At 47.0% G+C, this 24,873-nt stretch overlaps 1 protein-coding gene across 1 annotated transcript in view; it reads right to left on the bottom strand.

The window, feature by feature from the left end:
• The window catches only part of LDLRAD3 (low density lipoprotein receptor class A domain containing 3), a 116,640-nt gene that overhangs the window by 41,837 nt on the left and 49,930 nt on the right, over positions 1 to 24,873 (bottom strand). Inside the window, exons 3-4 of the mRNA XM_083163863.1 lie at positions 18,232 to 18,357; positions 18,008 to 18,142 (exon numbers count right to left, since the gene is read on the bottom strand). Of these exons, the coding sequence (XP_083019989.1) occupies positions 18,008 to 18,142; positions 18,232 to 18,357 (261 nt within the window). The remainder of the gene's footprint in view (positions 1 to 18,007; positions 18,143 to 18,231; positions 18,358 to 24,873) is intronic.

Raw genomic sequence — 24,873 nt, forward strand, 5'->3', positions numbered from 1 at the left:
CCAGACCTCCTAGCTGGTGCACAGGTGCCGTCATTACTAACTGTCACATTTCCCAGACCTCCTAGCTGGTGCACAGGTGCAGTCATTACTAACTGTCACATTTCCCAGACCTCCTAGCTGGTGCACAGGTGCTGTCATTGCTAACAGTCACATTTCCAAGACCACCTAGCTGGTGCACAGGTGCAGTCATTACTAACAGTCACATTTCCCAGACCTCCTAGCTGGTGCACAGGTGCAGTCCTTACTAAGTCACATTTCCCAGACCTCCTAGCTGGTGCACAGGTGCAGTCATTACTAACTGTCACATTCCCCAGAACACCTAGCTGGTGCACAGGTGCAGTCATTACTAACAGTAAATTTTCCCAGACCTCCTAGCTGGTGCACATGTGCAGTCATTACTAACAGTCACATTTCCCAGACCTCCTAGCTGATGCACAGGTGCAGTAATCACTACCACATTTCCCAGACCTCCTAGCTGGTGCACAGGTGCAGTCATTATTAACAGTTACATTTCCCAGACCACCTAGCTGGTGCACAGGTGCAGTCCTTACTAAGTCACATTTCCCAGACCTCCTAGCTGGTGCACAGGTGCAGTCATTACTAACAGTCACATTTCCCAGACCTCCTAGCTGGTGCACAGGTGCAGTCATTACTAACTGTCACATTCCCCAGATCACCTAGCTGGTGCACAGGTGCAGTCATTACTAACAGTCAATTTTCCCAGACCTCCTAGCTGGTGCACATGTGCAGTCATTACTAACAGTCACATTTCCCAGACCTCCTAGCTGATGCACAGGTGCAGTAATCACTATCACATTTCCCAGACCTCCTAGCTGGTGCACAGGTGCAGTCATTATTAACAGTTACATTTCCCAGACCACCTAGCTGGTGCACAGGTGCAGTCATTACTAACATTCACATTACCAGACCTCCTAGCTGGTGCACAGGTGCCGTCATTACTAACTGTCACATTTCCCAGACCTCCTAGCTGGTGCACAGGTGCAGTCATTACTAACTGTCACATTTCCCAGACCTCCTAGCTGGTACACAGGTGCCATCATTACTAACATTCACATTACCAGACCTCCTAGCTGGTGCACAGGTGCCATCATTACTAACTGTCACATTTCCCAGACCTCCTAGCTGGTGCACAGCTGTAGTCATTACTAACGGTCACATTTTCAGACATGCTGCATTCATTCCTACTATAGATCCACAGGTGGCCTGATATACATGAACTGTTGGTAGATCTTGAGGACAGGTTTGGCCTCTCCTGCACTACCCTAATTGGGGGTCCATCTCGTCAGGTATCAGCATTGACACACACACAAAAAACTGTGAAAAAACCATATCAACCTTTTCATGTGTGACTAAAATGTCTGTCACTAGCCAACGTAATCCGCTCGCCACACTGACAGGTGAAGCCGCGTATTAAGGATGCCAGCTGCCTCACTCATCCGCCGCGCTACCATTATCCTGAAATCTCTGCGGCGGTTTCCCTGTTGCGGATGTGTCACGGAGGAGCTGCAGAATGTACGCTCTCTCCCGTGGATAAACCTCGTTGCTCATAAACTGAGTGTTTCCCCGCTGTGGGCCAGCGCCATTCCGGGCGCTCCTGAGCACAAGATGTTTACACCTGGGTGACAGCCGAGAGTCAGGCGAATCTTGCTTTGAACAAACGGTCTTAATTAAAATGCTTCCTACCGGGGATCCCGAGCATGCGTGACGGGGGGAGGGGGGGCGGCTGTTTTGCTTTGCATTCAGAGCCCATGAAACCTTCCCTATTGTGCACGGAGGGAAAGGAGTATAGACAATGTACTATTATTATTAACACTTTCCATCCCTGCACCAGTGTATACTACACCTACAGTGTTTTACACTTTATACAATAGACTCTATGGGCCTAATTCTAAGCTGGGCTGCCGCTGTGTCATTTGCCGCAGCTGCGCATTCATGCTAATGCTGCTGGTCCTTCCTCGGTGTAGAAGCTTGCGTCCAAACGCACCAGCACTAGGCAAACGCAAATGTGAGTGTCCACTGATCGCCCCGTTCTTTCTTGGTCTGGACCCATTTCTGGTGGACAAAAACACAATGGTCAACTGACAAATGAACGTGGCATCGTTGCAACGTGGCAAAAACGTCATTTTCATACAAGATTCTTGAGGGACATGACCGGAGACACCAGACAAACAGGCCTCTATAGGCCTGGAGTAATGACATTTCCACCACTGACCTTTGCATTTTTAATATAGAATTACCCAGAAGTCTGCTCTCCGCTCCCAGTGACTTATTCTCAGCGATTACAGGGGCATATTGGAAGACTCAGCGATCTGTGGTGATTTGTGTGTCCGTGGTCAGATGGTTTATTTCTGCTGAGAACCCCAGAAAACCTGTTGCTCAGCTGCACTAATGAGTTTCTCACCCCCAGCAGCCATAAACGGGATTTATAGACTGTAATCCAGCACGCCCTTGTGTGATCGGCTCCCGCTGGTGCAGCTGGCAGATGCCGGTGGACACACTCTAGTTAAGTGCTTATCAAACTAAAATGTTATATATCATACACATACATACATACAGAGTGGAATGTGTCCCCGGGTTTATCCTAACTTGCGCGTTTCACCGAGTATGTGGCTAATGCAAAGCGCGCCTGGCTGTTGATAATGAGTAGTATAGGGAAGGGCAGGACTGCACTGATCGGACAGGTGCGCAGCTGCATAGTGGCGAATATACGCATTTAATTCCGTGCGCGCAATGCAGGCGTGTCTACCGCTGACTCAAGTTGAAGTCAGGTCCTTTGAGAGCTGGGATCATTGCATAGGATGTACCACGGTTGGACATAGAGGCTTGCACTCTGGTTGTATAGGCTCATGAATGTTTACAAGGCCCGAAACTTATTCTGTTGTGCTTTATGATTGGATACCATAGATCACATGACGCCCATAAGCTCCCGGAGATCCTTTTAGTAATGGGCTGTTTTTTCCCATGGGTTATTTTCCTGCCCCTCTAAGAGGTGGTTTATTCGATAAAGGTGGATTGAAGGAAACTTGCATTCATCATCAGTCATAGCATCAATGCAGGGAGCAGCTGATGATAACCACTATCCCACCCCCACTGCTGACCAGGAGTTATTCCTACCGCCATCCCAATACTAGAGGACACTGCGAGTGCAGCTCAATCATTGTGTATCCCTAGTTCACCGCGTATTTCAGCAAAGCCTGTCACATGTCCAATGCCATCTCATGCTTAAGAGATGCTGCTACCTGGAGCAGTGTCAGGAACAATCACGGCTGTATATAGTTTGTTCCACAGCTACAAGAGGGCGTCAATGTTACACAGCTCCTTACTGGTCTGCTGAGATATAACAGAGTCTGCAATAGGACAGCACTTAGACCCTTGTTAGTTCTAAAGAAGGGGAGAAATTAGATCTTAATAGGCCTATTATGCACATTTAACAATATAACCTCAAATGTAGGCTTTCCCCTGAAGACAGAGGTTCCCAAACCTCAAGTTACCAGGTTGTAAGGATAGCCATGCATGGGCACAGCTGACTTTGTTCCTCAGTCAATTTGATTTTACAGTCTGTGCTAAACCATGGATATCCCGCTGAGGTAGACTGTTGGGGTGCGTGAGGTTTGAGTTTGGGAACTACGACTTTGAAAATGTATGACAAACAGGCTACACATCGCCTATAGCTACATAGGTAACACGCACACCTCCTCACATCACCTGGGGACCGGCGAGCGCCAAAGATACAGGTAGATAAAGTATCAGGTGCACATCATACGAGCAATGTAGTGCCGCTGCATTATTCTCTAACACCGCAATAACCGCCGTATACAGCAGCGGATCCACCTCAGAAGCGTGCAGAGCCGCCAGCTTGTTCTGTATAGAAGCCATGAATATATACAGTATTCCTCTCAAGCACATATCTGCCGACAGCCTGGGTACTTTATAGACGCAGTTTGGCATCTTAGCAATCAGCCTGCGCTCAGCGGTAAACAAAGATTCACTTGTCATTTAAAAGTCACTTACACGGGGAAAGTGGCATGGGAATAGATGGCGCAGAGCGCTGGGTATATATAGAAAATGTATTTCACTCAATGTTCGCTACTCAAGGGCTTTATTTTTCTTTCCCTTATTCTGCCTGCAGTTTCATTATAGCTACAGCATCGTGGGCCATTTCCACCAAGACCATGTCGTTTCAGAGGTGAACGCTGATTGCACAGGCGCTGGGTCTCTGTACGCAGAAGTGGCGGCGGTGCTGAAATATGCAGAAACAGCAGGAGACGTCCGGGGGGGTAAAAAAAACACCCACTACAGCCTACTCTGATCCGCTGCTGTGACCAAGGGATCACAACTGCGTGACCCATGGGGACAATTAACCCTCCCTTTGCTCAGGATATCCGATGTATCATGCTGCAGAGGCCAGTAATTCTGCGTCAGGCCCATGTTACGCAGACCATCATATGAATTGCAAAATACAAGCAACTGACCCCTAGGACTCTGGTTCTTATTACATCACTTTCTAATAGAACTGATTTTTGAAAACGCAGTGCAGTACTTCTTGTCGCCAGCAGATGCCGCAATGCCTATGTCAATGATGCCGATAGCCCCCAACCATCTCTACACAAGAGTTACTTAGATGCCAGCTGCCACATGCTCGAGATGTATCCCCTGGCAGCCTTTGTAGTGGGAGCGCCTATTGTGTGTCTCGGGTGAAGCGGACGGCAGGCCTGCTCCCATTAACAATCCCTGGCGGTGTCTGCGTGCGGATCTGTATCCGCTGGGAGCTGCTGGAGAGTGACCCGTTTGCAGTGATGTGTGATTACAGCAGAATAATCACATCCGCTCGAGTATGTTACCAGACACAAAGCGTTCAGGCTGTCGCAGGGGGGCGCGATGCAATTACTTGCCATGAAGATGCGCCTCGTGGCGCTCGGGAAATATTACAGGGAACAGAGATGGTTCTTCATTAGATGTGGCTAGAAGAGCGGAGGTCCTCATTACTTTTACACGCGCCCACCCAGGCTCCCTCACACCCCTGTTGGGCACCAGACCAAGGCCCCATGTAATCACTGTTCCTAGACATTGCACTGTAACTATGGCCTGCAAATCCATGTGCTGTTACGTAAAACCTCATTTTGGGGTAAATCAACCACCCCAACATTTTCACACATGAACATTTCTCAACCCCAGGATTTTGTTACCAACCAGGGAACGTGGCAGCCGGAGATGGACAGATGCACCTAGTTCCTATATAGGCTGGCCCCACCTTTGTATGGGTGCCGGACGGGATCCCGACAGTCATTAACCCGACGTCGGGATCCTGACTGTTAAAACACTGACGGCCGGGTTCCCGATGGCCATCGGCTATTCTCCCTCGTGGGGGTCCACGACCCCCATGAGGGAGAATAGAATAGGTGGTGAGCGTAGCGAGCCACCGTGCCCGCAAGGGGCTTTGTTGCACTGGCCACGATGTGTGAGTCCGGCCAGTCGGGCTAATGACTGTCGGGATCCCGACTGTTGGAACGGCATACCACACCCCTTTTCATGACCTCATTATTGTGTGCATGCAAACCATCAAGTAAATGTATGAAAAGCAGTAGTGTGAAAGGGGGTCTCGCACAAAAACCCGGTGTTTTGCAGAAGAAAAATTCCCGGGTCGTATGTCTGAAAGGTTTGGAGCAATAATGGCAGCGTTGCGCAATACGTAGGCAGGGAGAACGCCAGACTTGAGAGGCCAGCGTGTGCAGTAAACGGCGTAATTCCCCTTCTATGCTGCTGCGATTAAACTCTAGCAATCCCACCTGCCCCTTTGTGACGAGACATCCGGCTACAACCATCCGATTGCTCGAAAGGCAAATCACAATAACTGTAGCGGGCGGAGCACGAACTAGGCAACAATGGCAGCTGCCACAAAGTGCATGGACCTGCAAACCTGGATGGCGGCTTCTGCGGGGAGTGCGGCTCCTTCCGGGGGATAGATCCGGCCGGAGGACTGAAGGTGTCCCTTGCCTAATAAATTCTCGGCATATAATTGCTATGTGCACACACAAAAGAGATTTCATTCTGCAGGGCTACATTATTAAAAATGAGATGGGAAGATCAGAGCAGGCATATTTAGGACTCAATTCCAGATAATATTAAAATTAACTCTTAAATTCCAAGTAGTAGAACAAACGCCATGTGGTGACAGGGCTAACACTGCGCCAGTGCTATGCCTGAGCTGGGGAGGAACACAGAATTGTTAGGCCATGGTTTACCTGTAGCCCTGGGCATGCCACCATTTAGAGATAGGCCAGACAACCCCTCCTCCAAACAGCATCAGACTGTCAATCAGTGACAGTCTGGTATCTGGTCGCGCATGTGGACAATGAGTCCTGCACATGTGCAAAGTATCGACAAAGCTGCTCCAACCAGATCTGAATTTCATGCTATGCCACACTATAGTGCCTCCACATTTTACCATAGAATAGGACCCCCAGTTCATATTATGCCACATTACAGTGCCCCAGTTCATATTATGCCACATTACACTGCCCCCAGTTCATATAATGCCACAATACAGTGCCCCTAGTTCATATTGTGCCACATTAGTGCCCCCAGTTCATAATATGCCAGAAAACAGTGCCCCTAGTTCATATTATGCCACATGACAGTGGCCCCCAGTTCGTATTATGCCACATTACACTGCCTCAGTTTGTATTATGCCACATTACACTTCCTTAGTTCATATTATGCCACATTACAGTGCCCCCATTTAATTTTGTTCCAGTTTTATCATGTAACATTATAGTTCCCTCAACATTCTAATGAGCAGATCAGAATAAGCCACATAACAGTGCCCTCCAGTTCATATTGTGCCACATTACAGTGCCCTCCAGTTCATATTGTGCCACATTACCGTGCCCCCAGTTCATATTGTGCCACATTGCAGTGCCCCTTGCCATTATAATATGCACTACACTGAAATGTAATGTCACATAATTCAGGCTGGACAATGGATCAGGTCCAATTGATTAGCGGGTAAATCTGGGAAATTGGTTTGCAACTTTATGACCTTGGTCCAGGCCCCTTAAGACTCTGGGCCCCATAGTAATGGCACCCACTATAGTTACACTCATGTCTCCCAGGTATATTAGTGTATTCTTTTTTGAATTTTTACAGAAGTGGATGATCGTGTATTCTGGGCTTGGCTTCTCTTTAATAAACAAGCCGTCATTAATAATGAATTGCTGTAGTAATGGGGAACGTCCGCACAAATACTCATTAATAGTCGGTGACTGATTCCGGGTCACAGCGATCCTATTAGCACTGACACCGGCCACCAGCGATATTAATATATAACCCCACGTGTATTATCGTTACACATGGATACAGGGTGAGAAAAGCGTCATCTGAATTATTTACAAGCAAACATTGGCAAAACTGGGTATAATTGGTCCTAAAATAAGTTAATATCCTCTAGCACGTTTCCTATGGCAGCCTGGCTGCCTAATTAGAGAATAGGGGACTAGAGCGCGGGAGCAGAATGATTAATCCCGGTAATAACTTCCACACCGTATTCCCAGCAGGTGCCCCGCGCAGGCTGAGGGCTGGACCAGCGCGGGCAGACAGACCCCATATTGGGAGCTGCCAGTTGCCAGCTTCTACAGAGAAACTGGACTAGAAAGCTTTTATCTCGGCAGGAAACATTGGAAGCATTTCTGTGCCGCCGCGGCAACTGCAATTGTTTGCACGGTGTGTAGATGGAACAATTGGATGGGAAGAATACCATTAAAATCCACCAATAATACATTCACTCCATGGGGGGAGGGGTTCCTGCTCAAGAGTCATAATTCTCAGCCCTCTCCTAATGTCAGCACTTCCTATTATGCCAGTGTGCGTCACTGAAATGACACGGAGGCGAAAAATATAAAAACTAGACCGTGACATATTCCAGAGCACAATGGTGATGCTAATGGTTTTCCAAATAACTCCGAAACAAAGGGGGAAATTTACTAAAGGAAATTTGTAAAAAAAATAGGTGTATTTGTATCCAGAAATACTCTTATTTTTGACATTTACTATCCCGAAAATACGGCAATTCGTATTCGTATTGATAGCACATCAATACCAATACAAATTGCCGTATTTCGGGATAGTAAGTGTCAAAAATAAGTGTATTTCTGGATACAAATACACCTATTTTTTTTACAAGTTTTCTTTAGTAAATTTCCCCCAAAATCCCCAATTACATTGTGAGTATTTTTTCCTGCTTTACTTTGGTATATGATGACCTGCTTAGACAACAGCATCATAAAAACAAGTCATCGATTTTTTCCTTGTGTGAGATAATCACAGATCAGTCATTCACCATCGGTCATGTATCGGACCGTTAGACGTTTTTGGTACTTTGGCAACTTCTCCACTTCATCATAAATCCATTGCTTGATCTTCCCTAAAACGGCCACCTCCGCTCTGCACATTTTGATCCATCCATTTGGAATAAAGTGTTTAAAAGCCCAGCGGAATGCTTCAGAGATTGGAATCTATGACTTATTACAGGCGGGAGATGTGCCGCACTGAATTCATGGCTAAAACAGATCTGCAACTAATTAAATCCTATCAGTGGGACAGAGGCATATGCTGGACCTGTCATCACTTTGGGTCTAGGTGTCGGCAAGGCCAGATCTTCTAGCGCTGAGGGTGAGCTGACACAGTGCAAGAAGACCCAGCGAAACGCGCCTCATTTTCACACCAGCTTTGAAATGACATTGCCATAGTAACTGGGCCAATTTGGAAGTGATCCAGTAGAGTAGAAAAGGTTCTTTGCAGCCGGGATCACAGCTCTGTGTGTCAGATATGAGAACAGAGGTTCCCCATTACCATCAGGTACAGCAGGAGTGCCGACATACAATGGAAAACAACACGTTTCACATGTCCTTCAATAGGACAGAACTGTGCAAGCCTCAAATGTAGGATTTCATTGTCAATTGCTTCATTCAAATTGTTGCAGATTGTGTTTGATACAATGATCATGTTGGCTATACTATACAGTATATGTGCAGCTATACAGTACATGTATGTAATAAGATCCAACTGCGGCTATACAGTACATGTGCATAATACGTCCATCTGCGCCTATACAGTACATGTAATAAGATCCAACTGCGACTATACAATATATGTACGTAATACAATCCATCTGCGGCTATACAGTACATTTACGTAATACGATCCATCTGCGGCTATACAGTACATGTACGTAATACGATCCATCTGCGGCTATACAGTATATGTACACATAAAGTCCATCTGGGGCTATACAGTATATGTACGTAATACAATCCATCTGCGGCTATACAGTATATGTACGTAATACAATCCATCTGCGGCTATACAGTATATGTACGTAATACGCTCCATCTGCGGCTATACAGTATATGTACGTAATACGCTCCATCTGCGGCTATACAGTATATGTACGTAATACGCTCCATCTGCGGCTATACAGTACATGTACATAATACGATCCACCTGCGGCTATACAGTACATGTACGTAATACGATCCATCTGCGGCTATACAGTATATGTACGTAATACAATCCATCTGCGGCTATACAGTACATGTACGTAATACAATCCATCTGCGGCTATACAGTATATGTACGTAATACAATCCATCTGCGGCTATACAGTATATGTACGTAAAATACAATCCATCTGCGACTATACAGTATATGTACGTAATACGATCCATCTGCGGCTATACAGTATATGTACGTAATACGCTCCATCTGCGGCTATACAGTATATGTACGTAATACGCTCCATCTGCGGCTATACAGTACATGTACATAATACGATCCACCTGCGGCTATACAGTACATATACGTAATACGATCCACCTGCGGCTATACAGTACATGTACGTAATACGATCCACCTGCGGCTATACAGTACATGTACGTAATACGATCCATCTGCCGCTATGCAGTACATGTATGCGATACGATCCATCTGCGGCTATACAGTACATGTACATAATACGATCCATCTGCGGCTATACAGTATATGTACGTAATACAATCCATCTGCGGCTATACAGTACATGTACGTAATACGATCCACCTGCGGCTATACAGTACATGTACGTAATACGATCCATCTGCGGCTATACAGTACATGTATGCAATACGATCCATCTGCGGCTATACAGTACATGTACATAATACGATCCATCTGCGGCTATACAGTACATTTACGTAATACGATCCATCTGCGGCTATACAGTACATGTACGTAATACGATCCATCTGCGGCTATACAGTATATGTACACAATAAGTCCATCTGGGGCTATACAGTATATGTACGTAATACAATCCATCTGCGGCTATACAGTATATGTACGTAATACAATCCATCTGCGACTATACAGTATATGTACGTAATACGATCCATCTGCGGCTATACAGTATATGTACGTAATACGCTCCATCTGCGGCTATACAGTATATGTACGTAATACGCTCCATCTGCGGCTATACAGTACATGTACATAATACGATCCACCTGCGGCTATACAGTACATGTACGTAATACGATCCATCTGCGGCTATACAGTATATGTACGTAATACAATCCATCTGCGGCTATACAGTACATGTACGTAATACAATCCATCTGCGGCTATACAGTATATGTACATAATACAATCCATCTGCAGCTATACAGTATATGTACGTAATACGATCCATCTGCGGCTATACAGTATATGTACGTAATACGCTCCATCTGCGGCTATACAGTATATGTACGTAATACGCTCCATCTGCGGCTATACAGTACATGTACATAATACGATCCACCTGCGGCTATACAGTACATGTACGTAATACGATCCACCTGCGGCTATACAGTACATGTACGTAATACGATCCACCTGCGGCTATACAGTACATGTACGTAATACGATCCATCTGCCGCTATGCAGTACATGTATGCGATACGATCCATCTGCGGCTATACAGTACATGTACATAATACGATCCATCTGCGGCTATACCGTATATGTACGTAATACAATCCATCTGCGGCTATACAGTACATGTACGTAATACGATCCACCTGCGGCTATACAGTACATGTATGTAATACGATCCATCTGCGGCTATACAGTACATGTATGCAATACGATCCATCTGCGGCTATACAGTACATGTACATAATACGATCCATCTGCGGCTATACAGTATATGTACGTAATACAATCCATCTGCGGCTATACAGTATATGTACGTAATACAATCCATCTGCGGCTATACAGTATATGTACGTAATACAATCCATCTGCGGCTATACAGTATATGTACTTAATACGATCCATCTGCGGCTATACAGTATATGTACTTAATACGATCCATCTGCGGCTATACAGTACATGTATGCAATACAATCCATCTGCGGCTATACAGTACATGTACGTAATACAATCCATCTGCGGCTATACAGTATATGTACTTAATACGATCCATCTGCGGCTATACAGTATATGTACTTAATACGATCCATCTGCGGCTATACAGTATATGCACATAATACGTCTATCTGCGGCTAGACAGTACATGTAAGTAATACGATCCATCTGCGGCTATACAGTATATGTACGTAATACGATCCATCTGCGGCTATACAGTACATTTACGTAATACGATCCATCTGCGGCTATACAGTACATTTACGTAATACGATCCATCTGCGGCTATACAGTATATGTACGTAATACAATCCATCTGCGGCTATACAGTATATGTACGTAATACAATCCATCTGCGGCTATACAGTACATGTACGTAATACAATCCATCTGCGGCTATACAGTACACGTACGTAATACAATCCATCTGCGGCTATACAGTATATGTACGTAATACGATCCATCTGCGGCTATACAGTATATGTACGTAATACGATCCATCTGCGGCTATACAGTATATGTACACAATAAGTCCATCTGCGGCTATACAGTATATGTACGTAATAAGTCCTTCTGCGGCTATACAGTATATGTGCGGAATACGATTCATTTGTAAGGTTATTACACGTGTATACATAGGTGTGCAATTTTACAGAACTTTCTGGATGTGGTATAGCTAACAAACACCTGAGCACTTAGTGTACTCCATCAGCTTGCATGGCTCATTTCGCTCACTGGGAGGTGAGTTGGGCTAAACTAAAGCCACTATTTTATATTAAAATAAAAAAAAGGCTAAATTCTCACCACTGAGGTGAAGTACCACCAGTGACCACTAGAGGCCATTCGATGGACCAAATTACTTCTCAACAGAAAGTGAAACCAAAATGATCTGTTTCAAACTTGCTGAATATGGAGAGAGGGAGCTGGGAAGACAGAGATTGGAGGTAGGAGCAGGTAGTGTCGATTCTTTCATTCCGTCATTTTCATGGACATTTAACTAGTGCATCATATCGCTATAGCAAAGATGGCGTTTAACCAGGTAAGTAATATATATGACATTACAGGACTGTTTTACTTCTCTAGAATTTCTCTAGAATAAGTCCTCTAGAATTAATTTGGGGGGGGGGGGGGGGGGGATATTCCCTACTCATAGACCTTATTTTAACCCTACTAATGATTTATCAAAATAATTATACAATTTCTGCATACTTTTATAGATCGCCCTCCAGCTTTCAAAACCCATGCAGTTCCTCTTCCCTGTGGTGCTTCTAGCACAGTGTGGTCTGTATTTCACCACTGGTATGCAGACCAGACCTGTGCTAGAACAACACAGCAGAGAATGGCACCCCAGGCGGGTAAGAGACTGCGTGGGTTTTGGAAGATACAGGGTGCTAGAATGATCACTATGTAAGAACAGTCTAATGTTGGAGATGACACAAATCTTCTGCAAAAGGCTAACTACTACTGCAGACAGAAGTCCATATTATCATCATTATTGGACACTGTAGTCTGACCCCTATGGTCTTGTTGGATTACCCCATCCTCAGATGGCAAAAACTGCTTCATGGCTATGTGGAGGCATATTCAAAGAAGAGGGATCTCACGCTCCCTCTCCAGCGGTTTCCAGGTACTGACACTACGTTTGCGCAGTGGCCCAGGAGAAGTATTTAAAAACTGTGAAAGACATCACTCAAATCCCCGGGATGTAACTCAGACAACGGTTATTGATATTTATACTCCTGTGAGTTTAGTACATAGCTAAGGGCAGGGCCTGATTAAGCCTTTGGGGTGCCCGGGGCACTTAAGACATCCCCTGTCAAAGGTGGTGGAAGTGGTGGTGGGTTATATTAGATTATGCGTATCTCTCAAAAATGACCCATTCCAGTTCCAGCTCTTGAAACCTAACACTCTTCTGTCTCTCCATACTGTCCTGCTCGCATTCGGACTGCCTGGGTTCTGCTGCTGCATAAGAGGGACAGCCAGTGACGTCAGTGTGCTCCAGCTAGGGGGGCCCCTTTGGAAAGGAGGGCCTGGGACACAGTATGCTCTGCGTCCCCCTTTAATCTAGATATGGTGGAAGCTAGGTATAAAAAGGTAAGTTCAGGGACTGATACAAAGCAATTTGCATTACTGCGATTCTACCCCCGACCTCGTAATGGTGAGATCTACACAGAAGTGCACCGCTGGGGCCCAATTACATCAACTGGGAAGTGGGTGGGATTTGAGGGTGCAGCCCACTCTCCCAGGAATCTCTGAGAACTCCATAGTCTCCCAGGAGAATAGCCAAGCATGACGTTAAGTGTTATTTTCCACCGTTGCAGTTACATGGGGACACTTATAATGTTTGGTAAGTATGCCCAAATATCAATCAAGGTAAATACTCCCATGAGTTGGAGTACACTCCAGTGCAGCCCAGATGTTGCAACACACAAAGCATGCTATATATACAGTGCAACATAACTGCACTGGCACCATGCAAGGAGCACAAGAACAACTACATCTTATACCCGCCGAGCTCAGTGTGCTGCATTTACACAGTCAGCTTGATACAACTGTATAACACACAAGTGCAGTTATTCGCCTATACCCCCCGTACGCCATCCTGGAAGCTAGGTGCCATGTAAAGGGCTAAAAGAGCTCCCAGTTCCTGGTAAATCGACAAGTACCCGCAGACCTGAGTTCTCGCACTGCCACTATTTACCTCTCATAAAAACATCCTCTGATCTCAGTCAATGAAAGAAGCCGGAGAAATAGAAACACAGCCCTGATCCTTTCATGTCCTTCATGATACTTGGGGGGGGATCATATACACGGGGAGATCCTTAGGGGAGCAGAACCCTTAGAAAGTGATATCAAAGCAATGAGGAGGAAGAGTGGAGGAGAAGGGCACTGACGATCCCTGGAATTAACCTGTGTGGCTGAGTAGGGGGAGACGCACTTGCAGAATGCCAGTAATGGGGTGCATGATGCTAAAACTCCCAGTTACTTTTGTTATCTGCTCATTATAAAATCTGATGCGTTTTTCCTTTAAAAGAAAAAATAAATAAAAATGACACTTTGTCGCTTAATAATGTCACTTACCCTACGGAAATTATTCTCCGAGATGGATAATTAGGAAAAATACAGTTTTCTGGTTGATGATGCTAAAAATAATCTAATCCCCTGAACGTATTTACGTCTGTGGAGCAGGTGCAGGATCCTGACTCATGATCCGATTGTGAAGCGTGAACAGAGTCGCAGCACTTACTGAGGGGGGAGTGGGGGGGAGGGAGGGCGGGCTTTTTGGGTGACGGGCTGCTGCCGTCTCATTGTAGAAGTGCGCCACAACCTGGGCTTTTGGTTCCGCAAATGAGTAATTATCGGTCTTGGACTCAATAGAGAAGCACACGGAACTGCGGCTTCAGGCAGAGCTCTGGGAAACCGTCTGATTAAGTACCGCCGCAGCAAGGGCCTCTGGGTAACGGCGGGCTTTCAGGCTCACATCAGAAAGAAGCTCTCTCAGTATCGGCCTCACTTCAAATACATGCGTCGTGTAACTGGAATCATCTTATCATTATAATGGGAAGTCTGTGCCGTCCGGAGGCGTTGGATGCGGATAGACGTATAATAACCGTACGTAAGAATACGGAAGCGCACAATAGAAATTACACCATTCAGTACATGAAAGACATAATCTCATCCCTCTCTCATCAATAACTGAGGACATTAGGCTGGACCATATAAAAATTAGCAAAAACTTGAAACAAACCTGGAGTTTGGTCTTAAAATGGTTAGTAACTCGGTCTGTGAATTAACGCTTATTCAATTGTCATTATGCAAATGCCCCGGCCAGATGAAGGGGCACATAGGGCTTAGAAACGGAAATTTTAATTTGCCTACTGTGAGACCAGTACTGCGTGGGTGTGATCATTTACTAGCGGGTGTGGCCAGTGGTGGGTGTGGCCAATGGCATGTGGGTGTGTACACCCCTACAGTGTATAGGTGTGGTCCTCTGAACAGCAGGTCATCATTATACTATCATGAGGATGATGGGCCTATTTTTATCTGGAGACCTGGAGCCTCTCCTGACCCTGTATAGACATGATCACTCTCATGTGCTCTATAATTATACATATGTGACATTACATTCCCCAGGGTAATGGCATGATCACCACAGTGCAGTATATCATTATCATATCATTATACTGAATATTTCTGATATACTTCATACTGTATTACGGGGCCCAGACCACGCTCTGTAATAGCCACGTTCTCTGCAGGCTTTGTTCTCACTAATGGCGGCTAGCCCCGCCCCGTAATCGCGGGCCCTGATCACAGCAATCCCCCGGTGGTCCCATCATGCCCCAGTGAGACAGCACCAGGCACTAATTGTGTGTAAGGGGTAAATAGGAGGTGTCTGCAGACACAAATACTTTTTGCTTTGCGGATATTCTAGTAAGACAATAAAGGACCGGGCTTCCCCCTAGAGAGCGAACTTAGTTCTGCGCTCTTTCCAGCGCACACAGGGAGCATGCTGATGTGTACAGTAACCCGGAGGCGCAGTCACAGGCAGCGACATCGAAGTGTAGAGACAAACCGATATGCAAAAGATAAAAATCTCAGGGACCTTTTGATAAAAAGTTATTTTGAGAAATTTCTGTCACTTATTTGTCCTTTATGTTTTAAGCCCCCATCATACATATCGTACTGCAGCAAGGGATTCTGGGTAACGCTTGGACCCCTGTGCCTATAGACATGTTCCCTTCCATACTACTACTTGGTATCCGGAGAACGGACATACAGACAACATCTAGGTCTACGCTACAGACGTCAACATGCACAAGGTAGACATTGCCAAAAGGTCGACCTGCACATGGCAGATGCTGACAAAAGGTTCACATGCACAAGGTTGACGCAAGCAAAATGTCGACGTGCATGTTAATCCTTTGGTGTGGAACTACTGAAGGTCTACCTATACATGGCCTGTGAGCTGATCCACTCCTACCTAACCGCACAGCATTGGTCCCCATGCTCACCAGAGATTTATTCCAGTAGCGGTGTAGCTGTGCCGATGGTGGCAATGGCGGTATGGCTGCCCTACTGAATGTGTGCCGGTGGTTGGAATGGTGGTGTAGATGCCCTACTGAACATGTGCCTATGGTGGGAATGGCTGTATAGCTTCCCTACTGAATGGTGGTGTAGCTGCCCTACTGAACATGTGGCGGTGGTGGGAATGGCGGTATAGCTGCCCTACTGAACGTGTGCTAGTGGTGGCAATGGCGGTGTAGCTGCCCTACTGAACGTGTGCCAGTGGTGGGAATGGCGGTATAGCTGCCCTACTGAATGTGTGCTGATGGTGGCAATGTCGGTGTAGCTGCCCTACTGAATGTGTGCCGTGGTGGGAATGGCGGTATAGCTGCCCTACTGAACGTGTGCCGATGGTGGCAATGGCGGTGTAGCTGCCCTACTGAATGCGTGCCGGTGGTGGGAATGGAGGTATAGCTGCCCTACTGAATGTGTGTCGGTGGTGGGAATGGCGGTATAGCTTCCCTACTGAACGGTGGTGTAGCTGCCCTACTGAATGCGTGCCGGTGGTGGGAATGGAGGTATAGCTGCCCTACTGAATGTGTGCCGGTGGTGGGAATGGCGGTGTAGCTGCCCGACTGAATGTGTGCCAGTGGTGGGAATGGCTGTATAGCTGCCCTACTGAATGGTGGTGTAGCTGCCCTACTGAACATGTGCCAGTGGTGGGAATAACTGTATAGCTGCCCTACTGAATGTATGCCAGTGGTGGGAATGGCGGTATAGCTGCCCTACTGAACGTTTGCCGATGGTGGCAATGGCGGTGTAGCTGCCCTACTGAATGTGTGCCGGTGGTGGGAATGGCGGTGTAGCTGCCCTACTGAACGGTGGTGTAGCTGCCCTACGGAACGTGTGCCGGTGGTGGGAATGTGGGTGTAGCTGCCCTACTGAACGTGTGCCGTGGTGGGAATGTGCGTATAGCTGCCCTACTGAACGTGTGCCAGTGGTGGGAATGCTGTTGTAGCTGCCCTACTGAACGTGTGCTGGTGGTGGGAATGGCGGTATAGCTGCCCTACTGAACGTGTGGCGGTGGTGGGAATGGCGGTGTAGCTGCCCTACTGAACGTGTGGCGGTGGTGGGAATGGCGGTGTAGCTGCCCTACTGAACGTGTGCCGGTGGTGGGATTGGCGGTATAGCTGCCCTACTGAACGTGCGCCGGTGGTAGGAATGGCGGTGTAGCTGCCCTACTGAACGGTGGTGTAGCTGCCCTACTGAACGTGCGCCGGTGGTGGGAGTGGCGGTATAGCTGCCCTACTGAACGTGTGCCGGTGGTGGGAATGGCGGTATAGCTGCCCTACTGAACGTGTGCCGGTGGTGGGAATGGCGGTATAGCTGCCCTACTGAACGGCGGTGTAGCTTCCCTACTGAACGGCGGTGTAGCTGCCCTACTGAACGTGTGCTGGTGGTGGGAATGGCGGTATAGCTGCCCTATTGAATGTGCGCCGGTGGTGGGAATGACAGTGTAGTGGCTTAGCTCTTGGCATACCTTGCGAGTTTGGGCAATGCTCCTCGTCACTGTTGTCCTCGCAGTTCTTCTGGCCGTTGCAGACGAAGCTCTTGTCTATGCACAGCTTGTTCTTGCAGTGGAACCGAGTGGTTGAGCAGAGCAGCGGGTGAGCGACTGGAAGAGAGGAGCAGCAACAGTCACCAATAAACCGCATACACCCCCCGTCCCACCCCCATATAAATCCACGTGCCAAAGACACTTACTGCAGTTCTCCTCATCGCTCCCATCAGGACAGTCCTCTAGCCCATTGCACTGGAAGCGCCCAATGATGCAGTGGATGCCGCTGGCGCAGGGAAAGAACGTTGGGCCACACTTGGATTTGGCCTTCGCTGTGTAGGAGAAGGAGAATGTAGCTTACAAAGAATGAATTAATGATCCAGTTTCAGGAGTCATTTTACCAAATCCCAAACATTTATTATTTCCCATTATTTATACAGTGCCGCACGGGTCCCACATAACAAGGTGCAGAAACAAATGTGCAAAACAAGAACAGTAGTAACTTAGGATACAAGACATGACATCAGTGTGGTAGTAGTTGGTCCCCCTACCCCCATACACAGCGGACACAAGACATGACATCAGTGTGGTAGTAGTTGGTCCCGCTACCCCATATACAGCGGGCACAAGACATGACATCAGTGTGGTAGTAGTTGGTCCCGCTACCCCATATACAGCGGACACAAGACATGGCATCAGTGTTGTAGTAGTTGGTGCCGCTACCTTCATATACAGCGGACACAAGACATGGCATCAGTGTGGTAGTAGTTGGTCCCGCTACCCCATATACAGCGGACACAAGACATGACATCAGTGTGGTAGTAGTTGGTCCCGCTACCTCCATACACAGCGGACACAAGACATGACATCAGTGTGGTAGTAGCTGGTCCCGCTACCCCCATATAAAGCGGACACAAGGCATGGCATCAGTGTGGTAGTAGTTGGTCCCGCTGCCCCCATATACAGCAGATTTAAGACATGGCATCAGTGTGGTAGTAGTTGGTCCCGCTACCCCATATACAGCGGACACAAGACATGACATCAGTGTGGTAGTAGTTGGTCCCGCTACCCCCATATACAGCGGACACAAGACATGACATCAGTGTGGTAGTAGTTGGTCCCGCTACCCCCATATACAGCGGACACAAGACATGACATCAGTGTGGTAGAAGTTGGTCCCGCTACCCCCATATACAGCAGACACAAGACATGACATCAGTGTGGTAGAAGTTGGTCCCGCTACCCCCATATACAGCGGACACAAGACATGACATCAGTGTGGTAGAAGTTGGTCCCGCTACCCCCATATACAGCGGACACAAGACATGACATCAGTGTGGTAGAAGTTGGTCCCGCTACCCCCATATACAGCGGACACAAGACATGACATCAGTGTGGTAGAAGTTGGTCCCGCTACCCCCATATACAGCGGACACAAGACATGACATCAGTGTGGTAGAAGTTGGTCCCGCTACCCCCATATACAGCGGACACAAGACATGACATCAGTGTGGTAGAAGTTGGTCCCGCTACCCCCATATACAGCAGACACAAGACATGACATCAGTGTGGTAGTAGTTGGTCCCGCTGCCCCCATATACAGCGGACACAAGACATGACATCAGTGTGGTAGTAGTTAGTCCCGCTACCCCCATATACAGCGGACACAAGACATGACATCAGTGTGGTAGAATTTGGTCCCGCTACCCCCATATACAGCGGACACAAGACATGACATCAGTGTGGTAGTAGTTGGTCCCGCTACCCCCATATACAGCGGACACAAGACATGACATCAGTGTGGTAGTAGTTGGTCCCGCTACCCCCATATACAGCGGACACAAGACATGACATCAGTGTGGTAGTAGTTGATCCCGCTACCCCCATATACAGCAGACACAAGACATGACATCAGTGTGGTAGTAGTTGGTCCCGCTACCCCCATATACAGCGGACACAAGACATGACATCAGTGTGGTAGAAGTTGGTCCCGCTACCCCCATATACAGCGGACACAAGACATGACATCAGTGTGGTAGAAGTTGGTCCCGCTACCCCCATATACAGCGGACACAAGGCATGGCATCAGTGTGGTAGTAGTTGGTCCCGCTGCCCCCATATACAGCAGATTTAAGACATGGCATCAGTGTGGTAGTAGTTGGTCCCGCTACCCCATATACAGCGGACACAAGACATGACATCAGTGTGGTAGTAGTTGGTCCCGCTACCCCCATATACAGCGGACACAAGACATGACATCAGTGTGGTAGTAGTTGGTCCCGCTACCCCCATATACAGCGGACACAAGACATGACATCAGTGTGGTAGAAGTTGGTCCCGCTACCCCCATATACAGCAGACACAAGACATGACATCAGTGTGGTAGAAGTTGGTCCCGCTACCCCCATATACAGCAGACACAAGACATGACATCAGTGTGGTAGAAGTTGGTCCCGCTACCCCCATATACAGCGGACACAAGACATGACATCAGTGTGGTAGAAGTTGGTCCTGCTACCCCCATGTACAGCGGACACAAGACATGACATCAGTGTGGTAGAAGTTGGTCCCGCTACCTCCATATACAGCGGACACAAGACATGACATCAGTGTGGTAGAAGTTGGTCCCGCTACCCCCATATACAGCAGACACAAGACATGACATCAGTGTGGTAGAAGTTGGTCCCGCTACCCCCATATACAGCGGACACAAGACATGACATCAGTGTGGTAGAAGTTGGTCCCGCTACCCCCATATACAGCGGACACAAGACATGACATCAGTGTGGTAGAAGTTGGTCCCGCTACCCCCATATACAGCGGACACAAGACATGACATCAGTGTGGTAGAAGTTGGTCCCGCTACCCCCATATACAGCGGACACAAGACATGACATCAGTGTGGTAGAAGTTGGTCCCGCTACCCCCATATACAGCGGACACAAGACATGACATCAGTGTGGTAGAAGTTGGTCCCGCTACCCCCATATACAGCAGACACAAGACATGACATCAGTGTGGTAGAAGTTGGTCCCGCTACCCCCATATACAGCGGACACAAGACATGACATCAGTGTGGTAGAAGTTGGTCCCGCTACCCCCATATACAGCGGACACAAGACATGACATCAGTGTGGTAGAAGTTGGTCCCGCTACCCCCATATACAGCGGACACAAGACATGACATCAGTGTGGTAGAAGTTGGTCCCGCTACCCCCATATACAGCAGACACAAGACATGACATCAGTGTGGTAGTAGTTGGTCCCGCTGCCCCCATATACAGCGGACACAAGACATGACATCAGTGTGGTAGTAGTTAGTCCCGCTACCCCCATATACAGCGGACACAAGACATGACATCAGTGTGGTAGAAGTTGGTCCCGCTACCCCCATATACAGCGGACACAAGACATGACATCAGTGTGGTAGTAGTTGGTCCCGCTACCCCCATATACAGCGGACACAAGACATGACATCAGTGTGGTAGTAGTTGGTCCCGCTACCCCCATATACAGCGGACACAAGACATGACATCAGTGTGGTAGTAGTTGGTCCCGCTACCCCCATATACAGCAGACACAAGACATGACATCAGTGTGGTAGTAGTTGGTCCCGCTACCCCCATATACAGCGGACACAAGACATGACATCAGTGTGGTAGAAGTTAGTCCCGCTACCCCCATATACAGCGGACACAAGACATGACATCAGTGTGGTAGAAGTTGGTCCCGCTACCCCCATATACAGCGGACACAAGACATGACATCAGTGTGGTAGAAGTTGGTTCCGCTACCCCCATATACAGCGGACACAAGACATGACATCAGTGTGGTAGTAGTTGGTCCCGCTACCCCCATATACAGCGGACACAAGACATGACATCAGTGTGGTAGAAGTTGGTCCCGCTACCCCCATATACAGCAGACACAAGACATGACATCAGTGTGGTAGTAGTTGGTCCCGCTACCCCCATATACAGCGGACACAAGTTTCTTATTTTCTCCATTGTTTCCATCATTTACCATCGACCTATTACAGCTATTGAATCGCACCCACAAACCCATCACTTACACACAGTAACAGTGAGCTAGAACCCCATATTTTGTAATGAATGCGTCTCCTGTAACTGATGTAATAATGAACTCTACGATCGTTTATCCCAGGGAGAGGCAGATTCATAGGTCGCCATTTCCGCCTCCCGTCACCTGAGGATCCGCCGAGAGCTTTGGCACGTCTCTCTAAAATAACCAACAGCAAAACCCAGCAACGATATTTAGGAATTAGACGCCCCACATCTATTTATAACGTGTCATATTTCCTCCGTACTATAAACACCCCATTTCTGTCAGACCTGAAACCATGGAAACATCTTTGTTACTATGTCAGAGCCTAATTACAATGGTTCCAATCCCAAAAATTATTTACGCCTTGCAGATACTCCCTTTGATCAGAGAACATTTGGGCTGATTCATGATGGGCGCTAATGTCGCTACAGCTGCAAATGTGCGCAAATATGGGAGCCGCCTGTATTTCTATAGAGCCGGCCACCTACGGATTTTGGAGTCCAAGATTTTGGAATATGTACAGTATCCATCTGTGCTGGGAAAACAAATCTGAAAATATTGCAAAAGACCTAGGGAAGAATGACGGGTACGCCTCATATTATATAACTGAGCGGCCTTGTGCGGATACATTAAAGACTGGGAATTATACGCCAACGCTAACGTTAAACAACAAATTGCACCCTGACCTAATATTTATATCTCTGTCGACAATGGCAGATGTAACATTATTGTATTTACAATCATGTTGCAATAACAGGACAGGATGCATTGTAGCCAATACTATTCTATGTACTGCATGTATATTCTGTATTGTGAGTTTTGCTATTACCTAAAAAAAATAAAGGACAAAAAAGAAGGATAAAAATAAGGACCAATAAGAAGCCATTGTACAATATCCTACACTGATGAGATCAGCAGCATGGAAACAGGCTGTTTGCAAGTCGAACAGTCAATAAAAGGCAATTTGCTTCTCTCTCTATCCAGAAATCTATGGGCGTGGCTTCTGAAGTCCCCAATAGTGGAGGAGAGTCTCAGTTTGGGCTTGGCCTCTCTGAAATGAGGCCAAGTTTGGGTGGACCCTGGGAGCGGCCGGGAGGATCAAAGAGTGATTGCCAGAGAATATCCTATACTGAGACAAGGAGAGTAGTGTGCTTCATTGTACTATATGTGCACAAACAGGGATATCCCGAAAACCTGTAGTGCTGTCATGATTTGAGGACAGCATTGGAGAACCTCTGCTATAGAGTTGAAGCTTGCAAGCAGGGCCTTCCTACCTCCTTGTCTTTCTATTATCCATTGTCATTTAATTACTGTTCTATCCAAATTGGAACATACAATGGAATTTGCTGGCGCTTTATAAATCTTAATAAAGAAATGTTAATAATCCAGCCTTGAGAATGTGAATACATTAAGAAGGTTCTTACCACATAAATAAAAAAAAAAGAGAAGTAATTATTTTTCTTAAAACTAATTGCCAGAAAAGCATTTAGGTTCCTTGTAATGTGTTTTTTTTTAACTAATCTCATCTGTTGTTCCGGAGACTTCATCTCCGCGGCGGTAATGGATCTCCGAGGAAGAAGACAGAATGACATCTGACAATCTGAATGTACGATGGGGTAATTAATTGTCATTTGAATAAGATTCTCACAGATGAGAAAGCTAAATACAGCAAAGTAGGAAAATGAATATGCAATTTCTCATTAATGATCTGCGGCACTGATCCTGAAATGGTGACGTCACCGATGCGAAACGCGGCTCTGTGGTATGACAGCGGTTCTAGGCGTTTGTCATCGGAGAAGAACTGCGAAGCTTCGGCGCACCTGCCTCTAAAATGCCATTAAAAAAAATTGCATGGTGGGGGACTCGGGATGTACAGGCAATTAAGGGAAACAGTTCGTTAACTATAAATAGGGTTTCTTAAACATATACACCTCTCTTGCTCACTACCGCTAATATAATATGTATATTTTTTGTAACAGGTTTGTCATTCAGATAGGACACAGAGGGCAGATTTCAGTATTTTTGAGTGTATTTAATGTCATCCAAACCACAAATCCTCTTTACAGCAAACAAGCTTCATACAATCAATCAAGGAAGTGTTTTTGTCCATGCAGCACTCCATGCGCTCGGTGCCTCCAGGCACTGCCAGACCAAGTCCCTGGTGCTACAACACTTATGCTGGGTACACACCAGGACGACAGGGGTCCGATCCCATCAATCTAGATCCAATTCCGACCAATTGGATGTAGATTGTGTGGTGATTGGGCCCTTTTCTGTCCTGGTGTGGACCGATACCGATGCGTGGTCCCGCAAGTCGGTCGGGTGTTATTCAGATCCTACCTGCAGCATGTAGGATCTGAAGAACGACCATACAGCCGGGTGCAGATCGCCATCGGATCGGACCCGCTCACGGTGCACATCGTGAGCGGGTCGTGTCCCCTCGCATCATCGTGAGCGGGTCTGGAGAAACACTGACGACCCGCTCACAATGTGCATCGTGAGCGGGTCGTCGTGGTGTGTACCCCACATTAAGGTGCCCACACACTAGAACGATTTTTGAGCCGATTTCCGATAAATCGGCCGATATATCATCCGATGTTTACCGATAATCCGACGAAAATCGGCCGATTTTTGTCCGATGCGCGCTCCCGTGGATCTTTAGCTGAATCTTCTGATCTTACGTGCTGCACAAAAGATCAGAAGATTTAACAAAAGATTCATAGGAACGCACAGGGGATCTTAACAAAAATCTTTGGTAAAGATGTGCGCTTGCCTGAAATCCT

This window comes from Crinia signifera, chromosome 11 (assembly GCF_055691185.1).
Source record: "Crinia signifera chromosome 11, ASM5569118v1, whole genome shotgun sequence".
Lineage (NCBI taxonomy): Eukaryota > Metazoa > Chordata > Amphibia > Anura > Myobatrachidae > Crinia > Crinia signifera.